The sequence below is a fragment of the Neofelis nebulosa genome, chromosome 13, assembly GCF_028018385.1.
Source record: "Neofelis nebulosa isolate mNeoNeb1 chromosome 13, mNeoNeb1.pri, whole genome shotgun sequence".
Classification (NCBI taxonomy): domain Eukaryota; kingdom Metazoa; phylum Chordata; class Mammalia; order Carnivora; family Felidae; genus Neofelis; species Neofelis nebulosa.
Genome location: NC_080794.1, coordinates 55,112,927 through 55,137,340, shown reverse-complemented (window position 1 = coordinate 55,137,340; position 24,414 = coordinate 55,112,927). Strand labels below are relative to the sequence as shown.

The following is a 24,414-nucleotide window of genomic DNA, read 5'->3' as shown; positions in this document are numbered from 1 at the left end:
CTATAATCCACACATGTAAAATCAGTTGTGTTTCCTAACAAATGAAGTAAAAACAATTCATAAAACACTGTTAAATAGAAGTAAACCAAATATCTGACCTGCAATGTATGTAAAAAAACCAAAAACAACAGCATCTTTCCCAGAACCTCACTGATCCTTATGCCTGAGATAAAAGGAAAATGCACACAGTTTGAAAAACTGTTATATAGCACAATGTATAAACTTGTCAAATCAGTAAGTTGTACACCTGAAACTAACGTCACATTGTGGGTCAACTATACTCAAGCAAAAAAAAAAAAAAGAGAAAGAAAAAAAGCTATTATAAAAAAGTCTTAGAGAAGTAGACAAATTGAGCTGTTGACATACTGTCTTTATTGAATTAAAATTATACTATGTATAAAATAGCAATGTGTACACAGAGGGATTTAATGCATCATCATATATACAATTGTCTGTGAAAAGTCAGCATACAAATTACAATGATTATGAACATAAAATTTATATTAAAACATCCTCCAAAAGTGATTTATTTGGCTGTTTTAGTTCGAAGCCGTCGTTTAAGAATCTGATGATCGCTCTCCTTTACTTTATGGTCCATCAAAATCTGAAATTAACAATTCCACAATTTTTTATAAATAAAAGCTTATTTATAATTTAATAAGATATTCATGTGCTTAATAACTGGAATAATAGGTACATTTTAATATTTTTTTGTCCTTTTGGCCTGCAGGTATACTAACCTTCTATAAAAAAGCATCATCTAAAGTAACAGATTTTGTAAAGATTCTTTCAACATTACCTAACATAGAATTAAAATCATCTACACTTTATATTGAATTCAGGACATATATATCTTAAATTTTTTTTTTTTTCAACGTTTTTTATTTATTTTTGGGACAGAGAGAGACAGAGCATGAACGGGGGAGGGGCAGAGAGAGAGGGAGACACAGAATCGGAAACAGGCTCCAGGCTCCGAGCCATCAGCACAGAGCCTGACGCGGGGCTCGAACTCACGGACCGCGAGATCGTGACCTGGCTGAAGTCGGACGCTTAACCGACTGCGCCACCCAGGCGCCCCAGGACATATATATCTTGAAGTAATAACTGAAATATTTGGAGAGAAGTACCTTAAATAATTTTTAAGAAATTATCTTTCACAGCAACAAGTACAATAATCCCCCCTTATCTGTGGCGCATATGTTCCAAGATCCCCAGAGGCTGTACCAAACCCTAGGTATGCTGTTTTTTCCTATACATACACATACCTGTGATATAGTATAATTTGAAAGTTAGGCACATTATTATATTGACAATCACTAATAATGAAACAATTACAACAATATACTGTATAGTAAGTTATGTGAATGTTATCTCTTTCTAAATATGTTATCGTACTGTCCTCTCCCTTCTTCTTGAAATGACTAGAAATGATAAAATGCCTACGTGATGAGTGAGGTGAATGATGTAGGCATTGTGACATATAGGCTACTACTGACCTTCTGATAATACATCAGAAGGAGGATCATCTGCTTTCAGACTCCAGATGACCGTGGGCTACTGAAATCATGGGAAGTAAAACAAAGGATAAGAAAGGGCTACAGCATATAACTCAGAAAAGTAGAACGAGTATTATATTCCAACTAAGAAAAAAAAGAACTTCAGTGAAAGGAAGAAATCATGAACTAATCAGACAGATGGTGAAAAGTGACCAAGAAACTAGGATTTCCAACGGCATGTCCTAATTGACACCAATTCTTCACCACCTGCCTTCAAGTGTCTTATATCTGATCGCTGCTGTTGCAAAAAGTCTCTCTCTCCCCTGATTTCTCTGAGCCACTTCCTGCAGAAGCCTCCTCCTGTAATTGCTTTTCTACTGTCACTTTCATCTACTGGGCAAATGCAAGCATGATGGGAAATTAGAACTCTCCCTGTAATAGCACAGACTGTTCTGAGTGAAGAGAATGAGTCATCGAGTCAGGATGACAAACTACAGTCTTTTCTTAAAAGAACCTGGAAGGCTTAGAGAAAAGGTGGGAGGAAATGACTGAATGTCAATTCTGCATTTTTACCAGGCCCACTTAGGCCAGATTTGTACAACTCCTGTGATAAAGTTAACAAGAAAAACAGGTGTTAGGAGCAAACAAATTACTCAACAGTGATAATTCTATTGATGGAATTAAAATTCCTCTGATGACTTTACAAATGTAAATACATGACACTTGTATACATTAATGCAGCACTTGTTTTAATTATTACAAATTTAACACATCACGTAGCAAAAGTGTAACACTTAAAGCATTTCAGGAGATGTGATCTAAAGAATAAAAATTCAAACCATTGTAAAATTCAAACTGTATGAATACTTCAGAATTAAAAAGAGCATGAACAGTTTTACTTTCAAGAAAACGAAAGGAGTAGCTTACCACTTGGCCAGATATATCAATAGGAGATGAAATTTCATTTGTGTATAATTTCCGCTTGGCCCGTTTTGGTCGAGACACATTTTCTTTACTCACTTCTACATTTGAGAGCTTTGAAGAGCTCATCGTTTCAATTATCTTCTTTGCTATGAAAAAAAAAAGTTTAAATCCTAAAATAAATAACTTTCTAACTGGAAAGGTTTGAAATCCTTAATAAAGAAAAAACATACCAAAGTAAAGAGAAAAGCACTGCAACTTAGAAATGGTGAAAGGACATGACTAAACAATTCACAAAGAAAAAATTAAATGCCTCATCTCATAAACACATGGTATAACGATGAACAGCAAAAACAAAAAGGCAAATAAATAAAACATCATTTGACTAATGTTCAACATGGTGAAAGGTTTGGTAAATTACAGTACAACCAATAAGTGTCTCTAATGACTCAAAGAGGCTTATGCTGTGATAGCAAAAAGCAGGATCCATATAGACTGGACCATGCAGCAGTACTCACATGTAGAGATATCCACAATCAATATTCAGTCAAAGTAGTTTATAATCGTGAGCCCTTTGCTTATAGTTAACACACACACACACACACACACACACACACACAGTAAAAGAAATTAAATTGTTAATGGTTGTTTCTGGGAAGTGGAAAAAATTTTCAATTTCTTACTGTGTACATTTGTTTTTCTTTCTTTTTTTAAAATGTTTTATTTATTTTTGAGAGAGCACAAATGGGGGCAGGGGGGCAGAGAGGGAAGGACAGAGGATCTGAAGTGGGCTCTGACCCGACAGCAGTGAACCTGATATGGGGCTTGACCTCACAAACTCTGAGATCATGACCTGAGCTGAAGCCGGATGCTCAACAACTGAGCCACCTAAGTGCCCCTATTTTTCTTTTTTCTTTTTTTTAAAGTTTATTTTATTTATTTATTTTGAGAGAGAGAGAGCAGGGGAGAGGGGCAAAGAGAGAAGCAAAGACAGAATCCCAAGCCGTCTCTACACTAGACAGCACAGAGCCTGACACACGGCTTGAACTCATGAACTGTGAGATCATGACCTGAGCCAAATCAAAAGTCAGACACTTAACCAACTGAACCACCCAGGCATCCCTACATTTGTTTGTTTTTCAACAGGTACATATTGATTTTAATAGAAAACATACTTCCAGTTAGGAAACCTGCTGGATAGAAAATCCATATACATATGATATTAGCTATGTATTTTTTTTAATAGAAAAAAGGTTGAAAAAACATGCTAAATTGAAAGTCTACTTGCCAAGGGTTAGGCTGGGCTTGAAAGAGCTGAGCTGCCAGATGTCAGAGTAGCCAGTTAAGTCAATAAGCCAAAATGAAAGCAACACTTAGGCCTTTAACCACTTACTGCAATAGAATAAGCAAGAGGCAAAACCTGCGAAAATGCGACTCGCACCCACCTTCCATCTTTCCCCAGGTGTGGTCTAGGTCAGGAGGATCGGCACACAAGTGGGGAGTCCTCTCACTGCCAAGGGAGTACTGAACAAAAAGCTCTTGCCTTTGCTATTTTATGGACCTTAGGGCTGGAGACCAGAAGGAAGGGATAAGAGTGGAAAAGTAAAGTCTGAGTGGAGAAAAGTATCTTCCAGGTTCCCTCCCCTTTCCTGTCATGAGAAGGTCCTAGGAAGAGGTGCCTGAGGAATTTCTCTGCTGAGGGCCCCCAATAAGGAGGCTCTGAATGAAGGCACCTCGGTGAGGACTGCGGGTATGTATAAGGGGATGGCTGGCCAGGGTCCTGAGTCCTTGACCGTAACTCCCTTCAGAGACTGCACTCTGCATGGGGAGGGCAGCCTTTCCCACGAAAAAGCCATGAGGCCTAACAGGTAAAGATTATGTAACTGCCTATGGATCAGCCTAAAAGGGGGAAAAAAATCACACATAGGATTTTGGCCTGGAGCCCCAAACTCCCCACTACGATGTGCCAGCCACTATACTAAGGGCTGAGGATGTGAACCACACAAACACGTGGCATTTGTGAAGCTTATATTGTAGTGGAAAAGATAACACAAAAATTATAGTTTAAATAATTCAATTTGCAGTTTGAAAGATCACTCTGGTGGCCATAAACTAGCGGGACAGGAGAGACACAAAAGGGAAAAGAAGGAAGACCAATGATACCAAGGAATGAAATAACAGTGGCTATCAAGAGCCGCAGAATTCTAAAAATTAATCTCTATTTTTCCCCCTAGATTTCTAAGTGATTGACAACAGACACATAGTGTAGTTATAATCCAAAATTGGGGTATCTTATACTCCTAGAAGTAAGTTTTTAAAAATGCACACTAGGGGCATCTAGCTGACTCAGTCGGAATAGCATGTGACTCTTGATGTCAGGGTCATGAGTTCAAGCCCCATGCTGGGTGTAGAGATTAAATGAATAAAAAAAAAAAAAAAATCCACACCTGCTGTACAGGTAGGGAAGCTGTTAGGAGCTGAGTCAACCAAGCAAGAAAGTCAATTACCATATGTGTGCTCCTTTCCTTGAAAACTTATTTTCCTTTACTATGTAAGTGCTATTCAATATAATTTAAACAAAATACCTAAGAATCTAAAATAACAAGTCCTACCGCTCTACATTTAAACATTTAACAGTTGCTGTTTGTCCCTCCAGATATCTTCTATGCTTATGCTAATTATAACTTTTAAAAAAGTACATGTCTTATAAAAAAATACATATATACAAATGGGGTTTGGTAAATCTAAAATTCCCACACTGTGCATGAAGCCAGCCAGACTACAGCAAACTCACAGGAGCACCTCGAAATATTTTAAATTTTCAAAGAAAACAGTGACACTAGGGGCACCTGGGTGGCTCAGTCGAATAAGCATCTGACTTCGGCTCAGGTCATGATCTCACCATTTGTGAGTTTGAGCCCTGTGTCAGGCTCTGTGCTGACAGCTCAGAGCCTGGAGCCTGCTTCGGATTCTGTGTCTCCCTCTCTCTCTCTGCCCCTCCCTCCCATGCTCATGCTCTGTTTCTCTTTGTCTCTCCATAATAAATAAACGTTAAAAATTTTTTTCAAAAAGAAAGAAAACAGTGACACTCAATAGCTCAAGGTAGTATTGTTTCAAATGGTAACATGTTACATTCCTTTTGATGATGACGTAACTTTACAAACTGGATTTTCAGAAGCTGAATTTTCAGTGGTTGTTTGGCCTTAGCATTAATGGATAAAATATTAGCTGTTTCTTTTTGGGTGTAGGGGAACAATGAAAAAAATTACCTAGGCATTAAAGGCACTGTGAACCAAGAAAGTTTGGGAACCTCTGTATTAAGTTTTTACAGGAAGTGTTTTTCCACAGCCTATTTGACTCGACTCAACTATCCCCTGCTTTTAATTTAACTCAGTCCCTTTCTCTCATTCTCCTCACCGGTAGTCTCAAATTTATCCCACAACTACCACTGAGGTTAAGTTGACGAAAATCCACTCCTCTGCCTGCCCTTTGTACCCAGTAACCTCTCCACACTCTCCAAGCCAGATGCATATTACTACCCAGAATTGCCTACACATCTCTACACTTTCCTGGTACTCCACCTGTGTTAAAACTGTTCCCTCTGGTAGATGTGTGTGTGCACATGTGTGAATACATATAAATGTATGTTTTTGTTTATGTGTGTGTGTATTTAGAAAAAGTATGTATCTTAGTATATATTTATACACAAATAATATGGCTATGTTATAAAGAAGAAAGCATTAAGCAATGGAACTCGAGATATTTATAGAAATACATATATATTTGATATTTTTGATGTATTTTGATATTTTTGATATATGTGAATGGGTAATGTTTGTCAGTGCATAGAAAAAAATACTAGTAAGAATATATACCATAACAGAGTGATTATCTCTAGAGGGTGTAATCCTGCCAGCATTTCAATCCCAAATTAAATCCCATCTCCTCAAAAAAAAAACTAAAATTTTCCCTTAGCCTCTGAATCAAAAAAGCTCTCTTGCCTCCAATTCTACAGAACTTTCTTGGATCCCTGTAACTACATTAAAGCAGCCTGTTCTGGATGAAGTACAGTTGACCCTTGAACAGCACAGACTTTGGGGTACCGACCCCCCCCATAATGTTAAAAATCCACGTACAACTTTTGACTCTCCAAAAACTTAACTAATAGCCTTACATTTGATCAGAAGCTTTACTGATTAACATGGATTTTGTATGTAGTATATACTGTATTCCAACAATAAGCTAGAGAAAACAAAATATTAAGAAAATTATACACTTACAGTAACATAGTTAGCAAAAAACACCCACACATAAGTGGACCCATGCAGTTCAAGCCCATGTTGTTCAGGGGTCAACTGTACGTACATACGGTTCTTTCTCCTCCTCTACAGCCAACACCTAAGCACACATCATCCTTTCACGCACCCTCCCATCATACTTCACACAGGACAATGTCTATTCGAAATAAGATAATCACTGTTGTTGAGTTTATACGCCAACCAGATATTAGAAAACACCTTATACCTAACATAAAAGGTCTTTTAATTAGTTTTCTGCAAACCTTTCGATTGAAGAATTGTTGGAGAATGTTGTAAGAAGTCTCCAAATTTCTGTAGTGTTCCTTCTTTTTTCTTAGTGGCCACGTTTGTACTAACTGTGGATGCCTGACTCCGTAAAGAGTATGTTTTTTTAGATGATGGGCGTGTGGAAACCTAAGGAAACAAACATTTTTTGTTACTGTTGATGAAAAATGTTAGAAGGAAACAGTTGTGACCACAGTGGAATTAAAGAGGTCAGACCCAGGTCACATTTGCAGGCAGGAAGCTCAGGATTAAGTGACGATGAAAGACCCCAAGAATGGCAAATGGGTGTAACAGGCAGAACGCGGATTCAGAAGTATCGAGAAGGGCCCGCTACTGGCCAAATGCTACAGTTTATATTCTAAGCTGAATTAGATGAATAGGAAATGGAAGACAAATGAGTTATAACTGGAGAAAACTGAATTTCTGGGTAATTACTAATTAAATCTGACATTTCTATTTTTATATTTTACTTTATAACTGTAAGTTAAGAAAATGGTCAATTTTGGATGAATGAAAAGACAAACCTTTTGATCCTTTTTGCCAGAGGAATTTCTATGCTCAGAAACAGGAGAGTTGAAATTAGTTCTGGGTGTAGCATTCTTCTTATTTTCATATTTCACCAAGTCCTAAAAATAATGAAATTCAGCACTGGTTAATTCCTTAACAATATTTTCTTTCTCTAGACTCAAAAGAAGATGATAGTTCTTAACCAAGGGTGATTTTGACCCCAGAGGACACTGATAATGTCTGGAGTTATTTTTGGTTGTTGTTGCTGGGGGGAGGGGGTTTTACTGGCAACTAGTGGTAGAGGCCAAGAATGCTACTAAACATTTCTACAATGCACAGGAGAGGCTTCCAAAACGGAGGTATATAAGCCTAAATGTCAATCACGCTGAAGCTGAGAATCCCTGACTGAAGGTATGACTTTCCCCCCCAACTTTATTGAGGTATTACTGACTATAGTATAACATATGTTAAGTTTAAGATGTACAACATGAGGATTTAACACACACATATATGGCAACGTGACTGAACACATGAATTTTTCACACACACACATCACAAATAACGAAATTATATAAGCTAAATAAAAAATAGTAGAAAAGATAACATCTTTTATTTGAACCCCATTTCCAAAATACAGCAATACACCTACACTTTCCTCAATTCGCAAATCATTCAGAGCATCTATGTTTGGCAGCATCAAAAACAAAACAGAACAAGATCAAGTGAAAATCTTCAGTATAAGCAGAGGCAAAATGCTAAAATCAAGAAATATAGTTTATCTTCCCTATTAAATAGACTTGCCATATTACTTTTCTTTTCCCCACATCACCTCTTAGGAAAACGTCTCTTGTGGTATATTAACCGAATCAAACTGGTAAAAATCCTGGTTGTACCAAAGATCGTACGCATAAAATGAAAAACAAAAAAAGGCAAGAAGAGAAGCAAAGATCATGACCGAACCTCAGAATTCAAGTTACAAAGTAGACCTCATAAGGGTGATAAGAAGCAGACCTCCTGAAAGGGGAAAGACAGATGGTAATCAATGTAAAACAAATGAAGAGTAAGAAGTCCCTCTTACTTGTAGTATGCAATAAAGAGCTCTCTGGAGTCTTCACTGGATTAGAATGTAGCACTGCATAAATGATTTTCATGAGGACCTTATTATAACACTCAGTTTCTTAAAGCATTGAAGAGCTAGTAAACATCAGGAACAAAATTTAAGTTTCTATATAATTCTACATCTACAATAATCTGCATATCTATTCTAAAAAACACATGGGGAGTATATTCCGATAGTAAAATGAAAAAAATAATTGTGTTTTAACCCTGAGTACACAACCAATTTTTCCTTTTCCTTCGAAAACAATGAATCAAGGAAAAGTCAGCTTAACACAGATCATAATGAAACTACTTACTGTTTTAAAGTTATCTAAAATTTATTAAATATAAATTAAATATTGAATACAAAGTTAAGACTCTACAAAACAGTCACTAAAGGTGTTCTAGGTGTAGCAGGAAATATGCTAAATAATATTCACTTGGCAAATTTATTACCTGACAGAGAGCCTCAGGAGTATGGTTAATACTATTTCTGCCCTTCCACCAGCTTGAAAATATACTACTCTTTAGAGGGGTAAAAAAAAAAAAAAAAAGTTGAAGAACAAGTTATTGTGCTAGAGAGTTTATAATTAGTTTTAAATTTAAAACAAGTTACTGTTAAAATAAATACGACCATTTATTATATATCCACCACATGTGGAACACAAGCTAATAAGCATTTTAAACATATTGTCTCTAATCCCGTATTTCCAAAAGAAGAAAACTGCGGTGCAGAAGTTTATGTGACTGGCCAAACCTGCTTGGCTAGGAGATGGCAGGAGGTTTGGTAACCCTACAATCAGAAATCTTTAGTAAGAAGAAGTAAAAAGTTTTTATCCTACCACTAAATAGAGGCCCAAATTTTAATATACTGGCTAACAGAAAAAGTCTCCCTTCCAAAACCTACTATGACCATAGAGACCTAAAGATTTTAGTTAAATAACAAAGATTATACTCATGCAGTTTAGCCATTCAGTTTCTCTAATTTCTTTGTCAACCCTCTTCTACTGGAGGGAGAGTCACTAAGTTTGAAAAGGACTGGTATACTGAAGTAGCTCTCCAGTGAAATCCACCATCACTTGACCTATCAAAGCTTCAATGAAACAAGAGGTAAGCCATATATTTTAATAACCGCAAGCTTTTTGTTTGAGGACTATCAAACTACAATAGTATTCTTAAAGAATATAAAATGTGCCATAAATTATGATTTTGGTCTCTAACAGCAGTGCTTATGAACAGGAGGACAGTATAATAGTTTAACTATATAATAACTGAGCTTAAGGTTTGCTTGTTAAATTCACTCATTAGTTAAGTACTTACCTCCTCCATTTCATTACTCTTCCTCTTCCGGGCCTTGGAAATCTTAACCGTCACTGGTAAGGCGCAACCGACGTGTTTCACTGCCATTTTGTTTGGCCGTAAAGGTGTAAACTGAATCTCTAACTCAGGTTTTGGAAATCGAGTCGTTTGATTATTTTCTGTTGACACTTCACAAGAGTCAAGGACTACAGAGCCATCCTACAACAGAATTAAAAAGAACACAGATCTTATTTGCAGAATATGAATTTATGAATCGCAAAGAGTTAACTCTTTCAAATGCCCATCAAAGACAATGAATTGGCAACATTAAAAGTGCTCTGGGTCAAATTTACCACAGCAAGTACAAAAAGATGGAGTTACCATCTGCCCTCTCCAGATTTATACATGGTATATTAAAATCTAGGGAAACAGAGTAACAAATTGTTTGGAACATTCCTTTATAAATTTATATTGCTGCCCTAAAACCTCCTGATTCCAATTCCTATTTGTTGGACTCCAACAAATTGAGTTGGAGTCTCAATCCTTCCTTGAATCTGGGCTGTCCTTATTAATGACTTCCACAACCAATATGATGTGGTGGAAGTAACATCATCATTCTGAGGCTTGACCATAAGAGGAAGATTGTAAGAGGTAGAGGAAGGCTTGTACCTTCCACCCTGTCCTCTTGGAAAAGGAACTTTCAGGACACTCCCCTATCTCAGAACCCAGCCACTGTGCTGTGAGAAGCCCAAGCACAGGGGGAGGCCGCATGTAGGTCCAGCTAAGCTCCCAGAATCAACTATCCCCAGAATCAACCATCAACTACCTGAATGAATCATTTTATCAGACTTTAAGACAAGGGAGCATATTGGGGCGCCTGGGTGACTCAGCCAGTTAAGCATCCGACTTCAGCTCGGGTCACGATCTCATGGTTTGTGGGTTCGAGCCCTGCGTTGGGCTCTGTGCTGACAGTTCTGATCCTGGAGTCTATTTCAGATTCTGTGTCTCCCCCTCTCTCTCTGCCCCTCCCCTGCTTGCACTCTTTCTCTCTTAAAAGTAAACATTTTTTTAAAAAACCTATATTTAAGACAATAGAGCATATTGATTTCATGAAGGCAAAAAAAATATACAAAATAGCATTAACAATACCATTCCCCCCAAACCGTGGAATATATAATAACTGCTGAAACTCTTAATAGGAATTGGAATCAGGAGGTTTTAGGGCAGCAATATAAATTTATAAAGAAATGTTCCACAAATGATTGCCTTTGCAGGAGTGACTAAGTGGCTCAGTCAGTTAAGAGTCGGACTTCAGCTCAGGTCATGATCTCACAGTTTGGGAGTCTGAGACCCACGTCAAGCTCTGTGGTGACAGCTCAGAGCCTGAAACCTGCTTCAGATTCTGTGTCTCCCTCTCTCTCTCTCTGCCCCTTCGCCACTAGTACTCTGTCTCCATCTCTCTCAAAAATAAACATTTAAAAAATTTTTTTAAAAATCATTGCCTTTGCAATCAAGATTAATCTTATTTATGAATCAACTCCAAACTTTTCTTCAAATGATATGATCTTAGTCTCTAAGGTCAATGCTAATTATTTGAAACTACCAAAAACTATCAAAGAAAGGCCAAGAGAAAAAAAGCGTCATGCCATTTCTCCATTTTAAAATGCCCTTCTCTTCCTATTCTCAGCTTGGTAAAATTCTATTCACCTTCAAGACTCAGTATGATGTTACATTCTCTAATCCACATCCACAGCCACTCAGGCAAAATTCATCATACCCTCCACAGGCAGCGTTCCTTCTTAGCAGTCTCTTCATGAGTCTTAGCCCATAAGATAAAGTCAAACAAATAGTCATTTATGTATCCATTTTACTAGATTTTTTACTCCTTGAGGACAGCAATGTCTTGTGTTTGTAACCTCAGTGTTCAGCAAGTTTCCCAATACTGAATGCTCCCAGTAATTGTGTTTAAAAAATAAACGTAAAAAAAGGAATTTCATCTTCAAAACTTTAAGTGTCATAAAATTTTTATCTTGCATATATAATCTGAGAATCTCTATATTATCCAAAGTGATTCACAGAACCCTAAACCCACTGCAAATTAAGGAAACTCACCATGAGTTACTGAGATTTGGTAACAAAGTTATTAAATGGGTACAAAAAAAACCACCCAAACCACTATTTGAATAGAATGCTTATTATAAGGACCTCTTGGGACACCTGGGTGGCTCACTGGATGGGTGTCCAACTCTGATTTCGGCTCAGGTCATAATCTCACAGTTTGTAAGGCTGAGCCCCACATCAGGCTCCAGGTTGACAGCACAGAGCCTGCTGTCAGGGATTCTGACAGGGATTCTCTATCAAAATAAATAAACTTAAAAAAAAAAAGAAAGAAAAAGAAAAAAAGGACCTCTTATGAGGACAAATAATCATATTTTATCTTTTGTAGGATTTCCTATTTCTGACCACCAAGTCTGTTTATATTAACAGATCTGTTGTTTGCAGTAAGTTTCATTTTGAGAGACTAATATCATTTGGGGATCTAATCTCCCAAAAGAATTTCACTTCTCAAAAGCCTTTAGGTTTTCCTTCCCACAGCCAAGAGCACATATAGCTAACTGCATAGCAAGGCACCTACTAACAATTGATTAAATTACACTTGCAAGTGTTATTTATTAATTAATGCTCACTGGTAAAGAGGGTAAAAAAGTAGACTGTGTTACCAAATGCCTACCTCTACATCATTCCTAGAAATTTCAAAACTTGCTGACTGAGGTTCAGTTTCAACTCTGCCAGGATCCACTGAACTTGTATGTCTAAGCTTGATATCCACATCTTGTTCTTCCTAAGTAAGGAAATATAAAACAACAAGCCACTGTAACCAAAAATACATTAAAGCACTTCACCTAAAGAACAGAAAATCAAGATTTGGGTGCATTATAACATGGAAGTAATTAAAGACTTCTTCAATGACCACCTAACTCTCCTTCCTCCTCTCTTTCATCATCAGAGACTCAGGAAAGGTTGGGCAACTTGCCAGCCTCTGAGTCTGGTTGGAAGAGAAATCTGAAAAATCACTTTTAGTTTCCAAGGTGTTTTACGTTTATTCTCTCATTTTACTTTCATTGGAACTCTCTCAGCTAGATTTGTCAAGAATCATTATTCCTACTTTCTAAATGAGGAAACAGGGACCTAGAGATGTTAAATGACATGGCCAAGGTCTACACTAAGCTTGAAGTGTTGGAACACCAACTGCTTTGATAACGCCATTGTGAAACACTAGAGGAGTCTTGAGAATAGAACTGTGGTATCAGGGGAGAAAAGACCATATTGATAGCTAAACCTTCTCTTGCTGCACACTTCGTCCCATTTTCTCAGTTACAGGGTATGTTCTACTCCTAAACCCTACTTAAGGGATCTATAAAGAAGAATCAGATTACATTTTTTAAAAAAAATTTTTTTTTCAACGTTTTTTATTTATTTTTGGGACAGAGAGAGACAGAGCATGAACAGGGGAGGGGCAGAGAGAGAGAGGGAGACACAGAATCGGAAACAGGCTCCAGGCTCCGAGCCATCAGCCCAGAGCCTGACGCGGGGCTCGAACTCACGGACCGCGAGATCGTGACCTGGCTGAAGTCGGACGCTTAACCGACTGCGCCACCCAGGCGCCCCGAATCAGATTACATTTTTAAACTCGATAAAATTCTAACAGTGGTGGCCTTCTCACCACTGCCATCAAAAGCAGAAGTCAAATATAAATTTATCTCTTATGCCATCTACCCATTATTGCCAAATAAAAAAGAATCCACTGAATCCATAATGCGGAAAGCAACCAGCATGTATTGACTTCCACTGCGTTAAAAACTGCGCTAATTGTTTTACAAATACTTTCAATTTTCACAACTCTATTAGGAAGACATTACTATCTCTGTTTTAGGTAAGTTCGGATATAATAAGTGATTTTCCCAAAGATCCCAAAACCACAATGACAGCAACAGATACCCAATTTTTCTAAGTTTCTAGTCTATGCTATTTATACCACATATTACTACCTCTTTTTTTAGCAGTCTTCCTCTTAGAATCATGAAGTCTTTTGTTGTGACAGACAGGCACACACATTCATTTTCCTATAGTCTGGAGGCTTTAGAGCAGCAGATTTTTGAGGTAGATCATTTATTCTGGAAAGACTAGTTTCAGATGTTTGATTTCACCAGGAAGTAACAATCCTCTGTGAAATGCAATCCTCTCTCCATGCAGGGTTCCCAACCCCAACGTAACATTACAAAAGTAATTCCTGAATGACTCACCATTGTGCTTATTTTCAAAACAATTCATACCTTTATATAGCAAACTTAGAGTGGGCCCAAGTACTTAAATATTACCAAGACTAATACTGAATCACATTTCCATATTTTAAAGGTATATTAGGGACTAAATCACAAATTGTTTATTTTTTAATTACTCTACCTGGAAAATATGACCAAAATATTTCAGAAACTACTATTTCTCAGTGGGTCACTGCCAAGTCAGTCATAATGATAAACTCTGAAAACCTGAAATACATGAAAACTATCCAAATAATTTTTCAAACTCTGATTCCCCTGTGATCTATTGAAACTTACTTTTTTGTCCTCTAAGAGTTAATCAATTATCTTGAAAAATTCCTATGTTCAATAAAAAGAGGCACAGAAAAAATAAGATTCTATTCACCGTTTCAGAAGGCTTCAATGTGATCTTTTTTAATTGTTCAATTTCATTGTCTTTCTGTATGTTACTGGAGAGCAGTCCCTTCAGCTGTATTTCTAAAGCTGCGACCAGTTGATCGCGTTCTTCTCGCCATTTCTGAAGGTTATCATCTTTCTCTGCCAGTTGTACTGTAAGTATTTCCTAACCAGAAAATGGAGCAAATGTTATAAAACTCAAAATTTTTTGAAATTTTTATTAGAAATAACACAACCATGAATAAGACATGTTCCAAATTACATGGTTTTAGCTAGATACTTGTAAAACAAAATACATAATGCCTTTAAATATATTTAATGTCCACATGCTGTATTTATCACTATCCCACCTCATTTCAAAAATCAGCTTACTGGTCACTTCTTTCAATTCTTTCAACAATTATGGCTTTTAAACTAATACTAGCATTTCCCCCAATATTTTGGAAGTGAGAGGTAAAATTACAGTAAAACAAATGACAAAACTAATAGCAACAAATAATAGAGAAATGAAAATTTAAAATATCATTTTCAATGTCTTCAAAAACCATGCAATAGTGGTGAAGTAACAAAAATACATGCAAGACCTAAACATGAGAAGCTGCAAACCACTGCTGAGAGAAATTAAATATGCTTCAATAAATGGAGAGATAATCTGTGCTCAGTGATCAAAAGACTCAATAATGTTAAGATATCAGTCCTCCCTAAACAGATCTATAGATTCAGAGCAATTCTGATTGAAATCCAGGCAGGTACACATGTGTGTATGCATGTGTGCATGCGTGTGAGTGTGTGTGGAAACGGGAAAGCTCACTATCAAAGTTATGTGGAAATGCAAATGATCCAGGATAGTCAAAATTATTTTGAAAATGAAGAACAAAGTAGGAGCAAACACATTGTCATTTCAAGCCTACTATGATAATCAAGACAGTGTGATACTGGAATACACTGCGATCAGTGGAACAGAAAAGAGGGTTCATAAGTGCATGGTCAACGGACATTCTACAATAATGCCAAAGAAAGAACAGTCTTTTCAACAAAGATTGCTTACAATAGCCAAATGGAAAAAAAAAAAACAAAAAAAAACCCAAAAAGCAAAAACCCAGACCTAATCTCATACCATATACAAAAATTAACACTTAGCCAACTGATTTATGACAAAAGTGGCAGAGCAGTTGAGAAAGAAACAGTTTTTTCCAATGAATACCACCAGGAAAATTGGTAATCCACATTAAAAAAAAATCTGGATGCCTCACTCACTCCAGCATAACACTCAATACTAGAATCAAAATATGAAAGGTAACACCTTAACAGGAAATGGTATGAGAACATCTTCATGTCTTTGAGGTTAATAAAGGAAAAGATTGGGAAAATGAACTGAAGAATATTTAAGAACTTATATTCATAAAAAGGCATTAAGAGAGTAAAAAGTAAACCAGAGACTGAAGAAAGGCACTTGAAACACATGACAAAGGGCTTCTATCCAGAAAGTATAAGGAGCTCCTATGTATCAAGTAGAAAAAGCCAGTCAGATAGGAAAAAGGCAAGGGGACCTGTATGTAACCTTCAACTTCATTAGTACTCAGGGAAAAGCACCTTAAAATCATAAGAAATAACCAATACCACCATATGTTGGTAGGAATATACAGCAACTCCAGTATTAGAATATAAATGGGTCCAGCTACTTTGAAAACCTGACATTCTACCAGAGTCCCACACATGTATACCCTATCATCCAACACTTCTGTTCTTGGGTAAATATGCAATAGAAATGCATGCACATGTGCACTGAAAGAAATGTGTAAAAAAATGTTTATAAGAGAATTTACTCATAATAGCTCAAAACAGAAAATAATACACATATCTTCAACATTAAAATGACTAGGCTGTGGTATATGCATACACTGCAATGTTCAGCAAAGACAATGGACTAATTCCAGCTCCGTGTGGCATGAATAATTCTCACAAACATAATAGTGACAGAAGCCAAGTACAAATAAATGCATCCCATACATTTCCATTTACATAAAATTCAAAAATGGTCAAAACTAAAGTACAACATTAAAAGACCCAATAGTTGGGGCACCTGTGTGGCTCCGTCAGTTCAGCATCCCATTCCTGACTTCCGCTCAGGTCATGACCCCACAGTTCCTGAGTTCAAGCCCCGCATCTGGCTCTGTGCTAACAATACAGAGCCTGCTTAGGATTCTGTCTCCCTCACTCTCTGCCCCTCCCCTACTTGCGTGCGTGCTCTCTCTCTCACAATAAATAAAAATTAAAAAAAAAAAAAAGAAATAGAAGAGGACCCTTCTGAGGTACCTCTGGAGTAATCTATTTCTTGAACTGGATGGTACTTAAGTAGATACTGATTTTACAAATATTTCCCGAACTACTGTTTGTTTACTTACTGTATTATATGTGACAATTTTAAAAATTAACAATTTATATACCTTAAAATGGCAGAAACATACATCCTAGATATGATGGTAAAGAAATGTATGGGAGAAAGAAGGAAGCTAGCTTTCTCAAGGATTGCAAAGTAGGTTTCCTTGCTAGCATTGCTGCCAATGACTGGGACCACTGACTGAGAAAGAAAATAGCCCTGATTCCTGTTTTTAAATTGGAGTGACTCAAAGCCAGCAGTTTTGATTTCACTTCTTGCCTCTTACTATTGCCCAGGAAGGAATGATGGGCTGTGGGACAGGAGCAGAGAACTAGAAGCAACCTTTCCTTTTAAGACATGTAGCAGCAGAATCCTGCTCAACCCACCACTTCCTGAGGATACCTTCAATCACATGGAATTGGCACATGAAACACATTACCATCTCAGAGCCGCAGTAACGACAAGTGTTAGTCTCACACAATTTAGCATGTGACCAAAAGAGTCAAGACTCTAAGGAAATGACAACTAATGTCATATTGTATTCCAGATGAGATTCTGGACCCAGAAAACGACATTAGTGGGAAAACTGATGAAATTCTAATAAGGTCCACAATTTAGCTAACAGCACTGCAATAAGGTTAATTTGTTGGTGCTGATCCTTGTACTGTTGTTATGTAAGGTGCTAACATCAGAAGTTAGTGGTTAAGTATACAGGAACACTCTGTATAAGTTTTGCAACTTTCCTATAAATAAAATGATTTCAAAATAAAAAGGTAAAATTATTTTAAAAATTTAGTGGGAAAATCACCCTTACCTTATGGAAAATTAACATCCTATTTTTATAGGAAAGCTTAGCTATTATCTATAAAACTCTGTCATAAACAAAAAAATACCAGCAATGACAATGTGATACTGCCCAGTTACTATGATAGTAAAGAGAAAACGAGGTTTTCATTTAAAGATAGTGTCAATGTGTCGCTCAAGAGTTTTCCTAGGACCAATGATGCCTTTTAACTTCTTTTTTTTCTGTTGGCAACATAAGGTGCCAAACATACTAAGCAGTCAATTAAAACAGGAGGGGAAGAGGGGCGCCTGGGTGGCGCAGTCGGTTAAGCGTCCGACTTCAGCCAGGTCACGATCTCGCGGTCTGTGAGTTCGGGCCCCGCGTCGGGCTCTGGGCTGATGGCTCGGAGCCTGGAGCCTGTTTCCGATTCTGTGTCTCCCTCTCTCTCTGCCCCTCCCCCGCTCATGCTCTGTCTCTCTCTGTCCCAAAAATAAATAAAAAAAAAAACGTTGAAAAAAAAAAAAAAAACAGGAGGGGAAGAATAAGCTAAGATAGAATGCTGTAAGAGCTACAGCTGGTCAATGTAAAACTGAAGGTCATTTCTACCTGTAGGTCTTCTAGAAACTATTTGGTTGACTTTTTAAAAGTCCTGATAAAATCAGCTTATGAGGTAAAATACACACACCATGTTAGTAGAATCTACAGTTGAAAATGCAAAATCTTATAATATAGTAAGGATCACCACTGTAGCAATCAAAAGGAAGAGACGTTTAAGTTCTGTATCCAGATACTGAGATGTAATTAGGCATTTTCCCAACCTGCTAAATGGACTGAAAAAAGTTAAAATAAGAACATAAGTGAACTTCAAAATTGGGACAGAAAAGTCATTTTACAAATAGACTGCTTTTTAAAAAAAGCCAAGAAAATCAGGCAGCCATGTAAAGACTGATAAGAACCCCAGGGATAAATTTAACAAACCAAAGAAAGCTGGTAAAATACATCAAAGATAAAGTATATTGTTACCCACCAGTTCATTTTGTTGCTTTAAACAACGCTCTCTGTCTTCAGCATATTTTTTCATCTCTTTGTTTCGTAGATTCTCAGCTTCTTTTGCTTGAGTGATAAGCATCATTTTTTCTTCTAGCCATTTCTTTCTATCAGCTTTATATTTACGTTCAGAGTCCTATATATATAAATAGTACAAGCAACTATCACATGCTGAATAAGTAATAGTCGGTAAATGTATTTTTATAACATATTCATATAACCCATCACTTTTTTACCTTTTTGAAAACTTAAAAATAAGCATTTTTCATTAAACAATGATAAGAACAGAGTTTATTTTGGATTATAGAATGAATGCTGCTGGTTTCCTTTTCTAAATGGACTTCATTTTATAAACTTTATTTTGCTATGAAGTCCATTTAAGGACTCTCCTTCATCAGTGACCTTAAGAAGAAATAAGCAACTTCTATTTCTGAAAGAGCTACAAAGACCCAAGTCTTTCTAAACACCAGAAAACAAAACAAACAAAAAAAAACGACTTGGTTTGTGATGGTTATTTCTTTTTTTTTTTTTAATTTTTAATATTTATTTATTTTGAGAGAGAGAGAGAGAGAGAGAGAGAGTGTAAGCAGGGGAGGGGCAGAGAGAGAAGGAGACACATAATCTGAAGCAGGCTCCAGGCTCTGAGCTATTAGTACAGAGCCTGACACGGGGCTTGAACCCACAAACCGTGAGATCGTGACCTGAGCCAAAGTTGGACGCTTAACTGACTGGGCCACCCAGGGGCCCCCATGATGGACATTTCTGATTGCATGATATCAAAAATAAAATATTCCTGGGTATACAGGATGCCAAATAAAAAACAACTTGTACAACAGGACGTTTATTAATTTGAGGAACACTGGGAATAGCTAGACTGAAGTAATTTCCTTTCCAGAATTAGAAAGTTTACAATCTAAGATATGTGATTACGTCATTTGAGGACAACATAAAATAAACCAATATGAACTTAATATGAACATTCTCAATATAGTTAATATATTTTTTCATAAATAATGCAGTATTAACTTTGTTTTAGCTGCTTTGGGGTTTTCCCCACAGCAAGGGTAAATTTTAGAATACAAATTAACAGTTAACAAAAGAAAATATTCTTTATTTATTCAGTATCTGATTATATATGTAGCATGAGTTTAAGAAAACCATTTAGGTACAGCCAACTTTTTAAAATCATTATTATGCTTTCTTCAATTTCAAAACCAGTCCTTTCTAATCAATGTAGAAAATTTTAAGTAGTATTTGGTAAACCCCATTAGAAAAATATTTCCCCCATATGTTGTATGCCTTACAGTATTTAGAGTTGAACATGGAAAAAATATAAACACAAAACAGAATATCTTCTATATGATGCAGTTTCAAATATATTCCAGTGTCCACATACACAACTGTATTCTTTTCCAACTTCATAACTGAAAATTAAAATGATTATTTACAAAATAATCTTCCTAACAGTCCTCTTCCCCACAGCAGAATTTGATGACTCAGAAGCTTAAGGAGTAGAAAAATAGGTACAAACACATAAGAAGTTGTGATTTAAGAATTAGATATATAGAATATAAAAATGAACACCCAACCACTGTATTTTCCTAGGCACTAATGGTGATTTGTATCTTGAGAATTTCCATGCCATGTCATTTTAATGTATACTGAAAAATTATACCTATATGCTAAACATTTCCCAGGAGTATTTCACCCATATCTAAATTAATTATAAACTATTTGCCAAATTCTCTCTCATGAGAAATACAATGGAGAGATACATACACACATAAAATCGTACCTGTAACTCATCCTGAAGCTTACTAAGCTTTTCACTAAGTACATCTGTGTTATCCTCAAGTTCTTTATTTGACCTTTGATTACTTCTGTCTTCCAGATCTTTGCATTTTTCCTTCCATTTTTCCAATTCTAATTTGAAAACATAAATTTATTTTTTTAAAGCATATGAAAAAGTTATACCATACAGAGATACCTGTGGCATGAGATACAGACAAGAATCAGCAGAACCCAGAAGAAAAAACATAAACCCAGATGAGAACAGAGCCAATTCCAAGGACTTCATTTTTAAGAGTTCTTACCAAATCCAAATTCTTAGAGAAGAGAAAGTACAAGGACCTCTCAAGAACCCACTGAATAGTGTTCAGAGTATACAGTGTTAAATACATCTTAACCTTAATTATGTAGGAAACTTCTCAAAAATAAAAAATAAAATAAACCGTGATGGTATTCTGAAGGATAGAATCAGGGTATTTACTGACATAAACATATAAGATGATACTAAAAAGCTGGACAGAGGTGAAACTCGATTGAGAAATTTATTCTTACGTCTGGGAAACATTACAAGCTGTCATCCAGTTATTATGAAAGTGTCCTTATTCCTTCTTTACTACATATAATTTTACTTAGACAAAACAATTTTCACCACAATGGAAAACAGCAAGTGATAGGACATTCGGAAAACACGCCAATACTTTTATTATACTCAACTCCTTCTAAAAGGAAAAGAAATCTAGGAAAATACAGAGAAGAAAATACAGACCTTGAGATATTTAAGCAACCATGTTTTACCTGTGGCCAGTCTTTCGGCTTCCTCTAACTTCACCTCGAGCACTTGATCTTGTTCTGCCTGAGTTTGTTCCTGTTCTTCCAATGTCATTCGCATGTCTTCAATTATTTTCTCTTTAACATTTAGATCTAAAAATTTGAGAACATTTTAGAAACTACTAACATGTACATCTAACTATCCAATTTTTCTTGAGTTCTTCTAAAATTAAAATACACTTTTATTAACTATAATAGAATCTGAGTTCCACATAAAAGCTTTGTCTTGTTCACTGCTGTACCTCAATGCCTAGAATAGTACTGGCAGATATGAAGCACTAAATAGGTATCTGACATACAGATAGATACTTGAATGATTGCAAGAATGGATGGATGGAAAAGAAACTCTTTTCAGATAAAATTAACAATTTTTTAGAATATCAAACTATTGGTACTAATAAACACAAATATCGGGGCTTAGAAAAACCATTATTTGCAAAACATTCATTTTCAGTATAATATTCTCAAACCAAAAGTAAAACGTTTACCTCCTAAAAACAAAAAGGGCTCAATCCCAATTTGACTTTTTTTTTTTTTTTTTTAGATCTCAAGTAATTATTTTTTTCTACAAAAATTTCCAAAGCCAAATATTTACTTCTAGTATTTTTAAAATCAGCTCTTCAGGAATGACTGTGCTATTAGCCTTACCAAAATTGTTTCTGGCCCTTAAAAAATGACAATAATGACATAAACAATTCCATTTTAATGCTGCCTGCAAGAAAGAGGGAAAAAGGAAAACGTGGCCTCTGGTGACGGCCACATTTGTAGCAGGGCACTACTACAAAACTTACCAAAACTATTATTACTGATGCCAGAGGTAATAAACCTCCAGATGCATACAGTTCAACCTCAGGTCACTGAACATTAAAAATGACAAAAACCTCAAAAGGCCCTCTCAAAGTGCACATAAAGCAATTAAGAAAATAAAGACAAAACACTAAGAAAACATTATATGAATAATTTTTAGTATTTCTGTCCATTTATGTAAGCTGCCAGGAGTGCTAATAAAACAGAATTCCTCCTAGGATCGAAAGGAGTCTTAGTATTATTATCTAAACTCTTTCTTTTAAAAAGTATGATTTGCAAATATATTCAGATTATACAATTAGTTAATTAAAAGTTTATTCAAAGAACCCCTTCTCTCTTCCACCCTAGATTTTACTCTAAACTAGAAGGCTAGAAAGAAAAAGGTTTTAGTATCTAGTTACCAATTAGGAAAGTCCCAGGACACCAATGACAATTTCACTAATGACTATTATTATTTGAAAGGTAGGTGCAGTTAAAAAAAAGAAAGAATTATTTTATCAGTCACTACCTCCAATAATATGCACTTCATTTCAGGAAGCAATCCAGAAATACACAACTAATAAAATGAAATAAAGCAGCATGAGGACAGCTATGAGACAGCTATCTCTTCACTGCTATCTAAAGATAGCCGTGAGCTACCACAGCTAAATAAATGACTGTCAAATAAGCCAGCAACCAAGCATTTAGCATTGAGGGGAGAGCGTCACTAGAGCTATGGTGTCCTAGGAAGGCTTCAAGGAATAAAGGCTTCAACATAACATTTGTGAACAAGTAGGAAGTAGAAAAAAGGGCTATCACGTACACGAGGCCAGGGAGAGAAATAAATATAAACGCCATCCAAGACTCCAGATTAGAAATGCTCACTTATTGATAGTTAAAATTTATTTCAGAATATATACCAGATGTACACGGACCAACTACAGAAGCATGAAACCACAGGACAGCAGTTTCACATATCACACTGGCAAAAGTCCGAAGTTTGGTAACACCTGATACTGGCAAAAATGTGGGGAAACGGGCATTCTATGCACTATTTTACTGTGAATATAAACTAGTTTAATCACGTTAGGGAGCAATTTAGCAATATTTATCAAAATTTCAAATACTCATCATTTGGGCCAACAATTACACTGCTAAGACTTTTCCTTACAAATATATTTACATGTATCCACACTTTTGTACAAATTTATTCACGGTAATGTCTATAATAACAAAAAAACAATGTCTGAAATAACCAAAAGTATTTTTTTCATCAAAAGAGTTCATATTACTGGACACTAGATTATAAATGTGTTGTTAATTTTCTTAAGTATGATACTGTATTTATGTAAGATGATTCCTTACCTTATGAATTTCATGATAAAGTATTTAAGCATAAAGTATCATTGATGCCTGCAAATATCTTTCAAGTTGCTCAGTTTTATACGTGCATATTAGAGAAAGAGACAAGAGCCAGAGACAGATGCAAATGTGACAAAATATTTAAAAACAGTGACTCTAATAAAGGGTATTCAGGTGATCTTTACTTTCTGATTCCTTCACAAATGTTTATCTCTTAATTAAAATTTGAGAAAAATAGGAATAAGGATTCCTACTTTATAAGCAATTGAAATTGTAAATTAGCATATAATATTCTCTACTAGATTTTGACATTATGTTTCATTTATGATCAACACCATGTCTTCAGGCAAATGAAGGACTCCGCTCCTTGCAATAGTGTATATTAAAATCAGTTTTATCTCCTCTATCCTAATAAATTTTATTACATTACTTAAGGCTTTCTTTCAAGGGAATAAAATTTTTTTTTCCCATTAAAAAAGGGGGGGGGGGTGCCGCCTAGATGGCTCAGTTGGTTGGGCGTCCAACTTCACCTCAGGTCATGATCTAACCATTCGTGGGTTCGAGCCCCATGTCAGACTCTGTGCTGACAGCTCAGACAGCAGCTTGGAGCCTGCTTCAGATTCTGTGTCTCCCTCTCTCTCTGCCCCTCCCCCACTCTCTCTCTCTCTCAAAAATGAACATTAAAAAAAAGGTCATATTAAATACAGTATGATATATCAATATCAATAAAATGTAATATTATTTAGCCTTTTAAAATAAAGGTTAAGGGGCACCTGGGTGGCTCAGTCAGTTGAATGTCCGACTCTTGGTTTTGGCT

The 24,414-nt window shown here is 36.1% G+C and overlaps 1 protein-coding gene across 3 annotated transcripts in view; it reads right to left on the bottom strand.

Moving 5' to 3' along the window:
- Window positions 1-349: 349 nt before the first annotated feature.
- KIF20B (kinesin family member 20B) overlaps window positions 350-24,414 on the bottom strand; it is a 74,744-nt gene continuing 50,679 nt past the window's right edge. For all 3 annotated transcript variants that reach the window (XM_058697126.1, XM_058697128.1, XM_058697127.1), the window contains exons 25-34: window positions 21,417-21,542; window positions 20,629-20,756; window positions 18,814-18,969; window positions 14,612-14,788; window positions 12,636-12,746; window positions 9,926-10,123; window positions 7,525-7,626; window positions 6,979-7,129; window positions 2,424-2,566; window positions 350-604 (exon numbers count right to left, since the gene is read on the bottom strand). In XM_058697126.1, coding sequence (XP_058553109.1) covers window positions 527-604; window positions 2,424-2,566; window positions 6,979-7,129; window positions 7,525-7,626; window positions 9,926-10,123; window positions 12,636-12,746; window positions 14,612-14,788; window positions 18,814-18,969; window positions 20,629-20,756; window positions 21,417-21,542 — 1,370 coding nt within the window. In that variant the 3' untranslated portion in view covers window positions 350-526. The remainder of the gene's footprint in view (window positions 605-2,423; window positions 2,567-6,978; window positions 7,130-7,524; window positions 7,627-9,925; window positions 10,124-12,635; window positions 12,747-14,611; window positions 14,789-18,813; window positions 18,970-20,628; window positions 20,757-21,416; window positions 21,543-24,414) is intronic.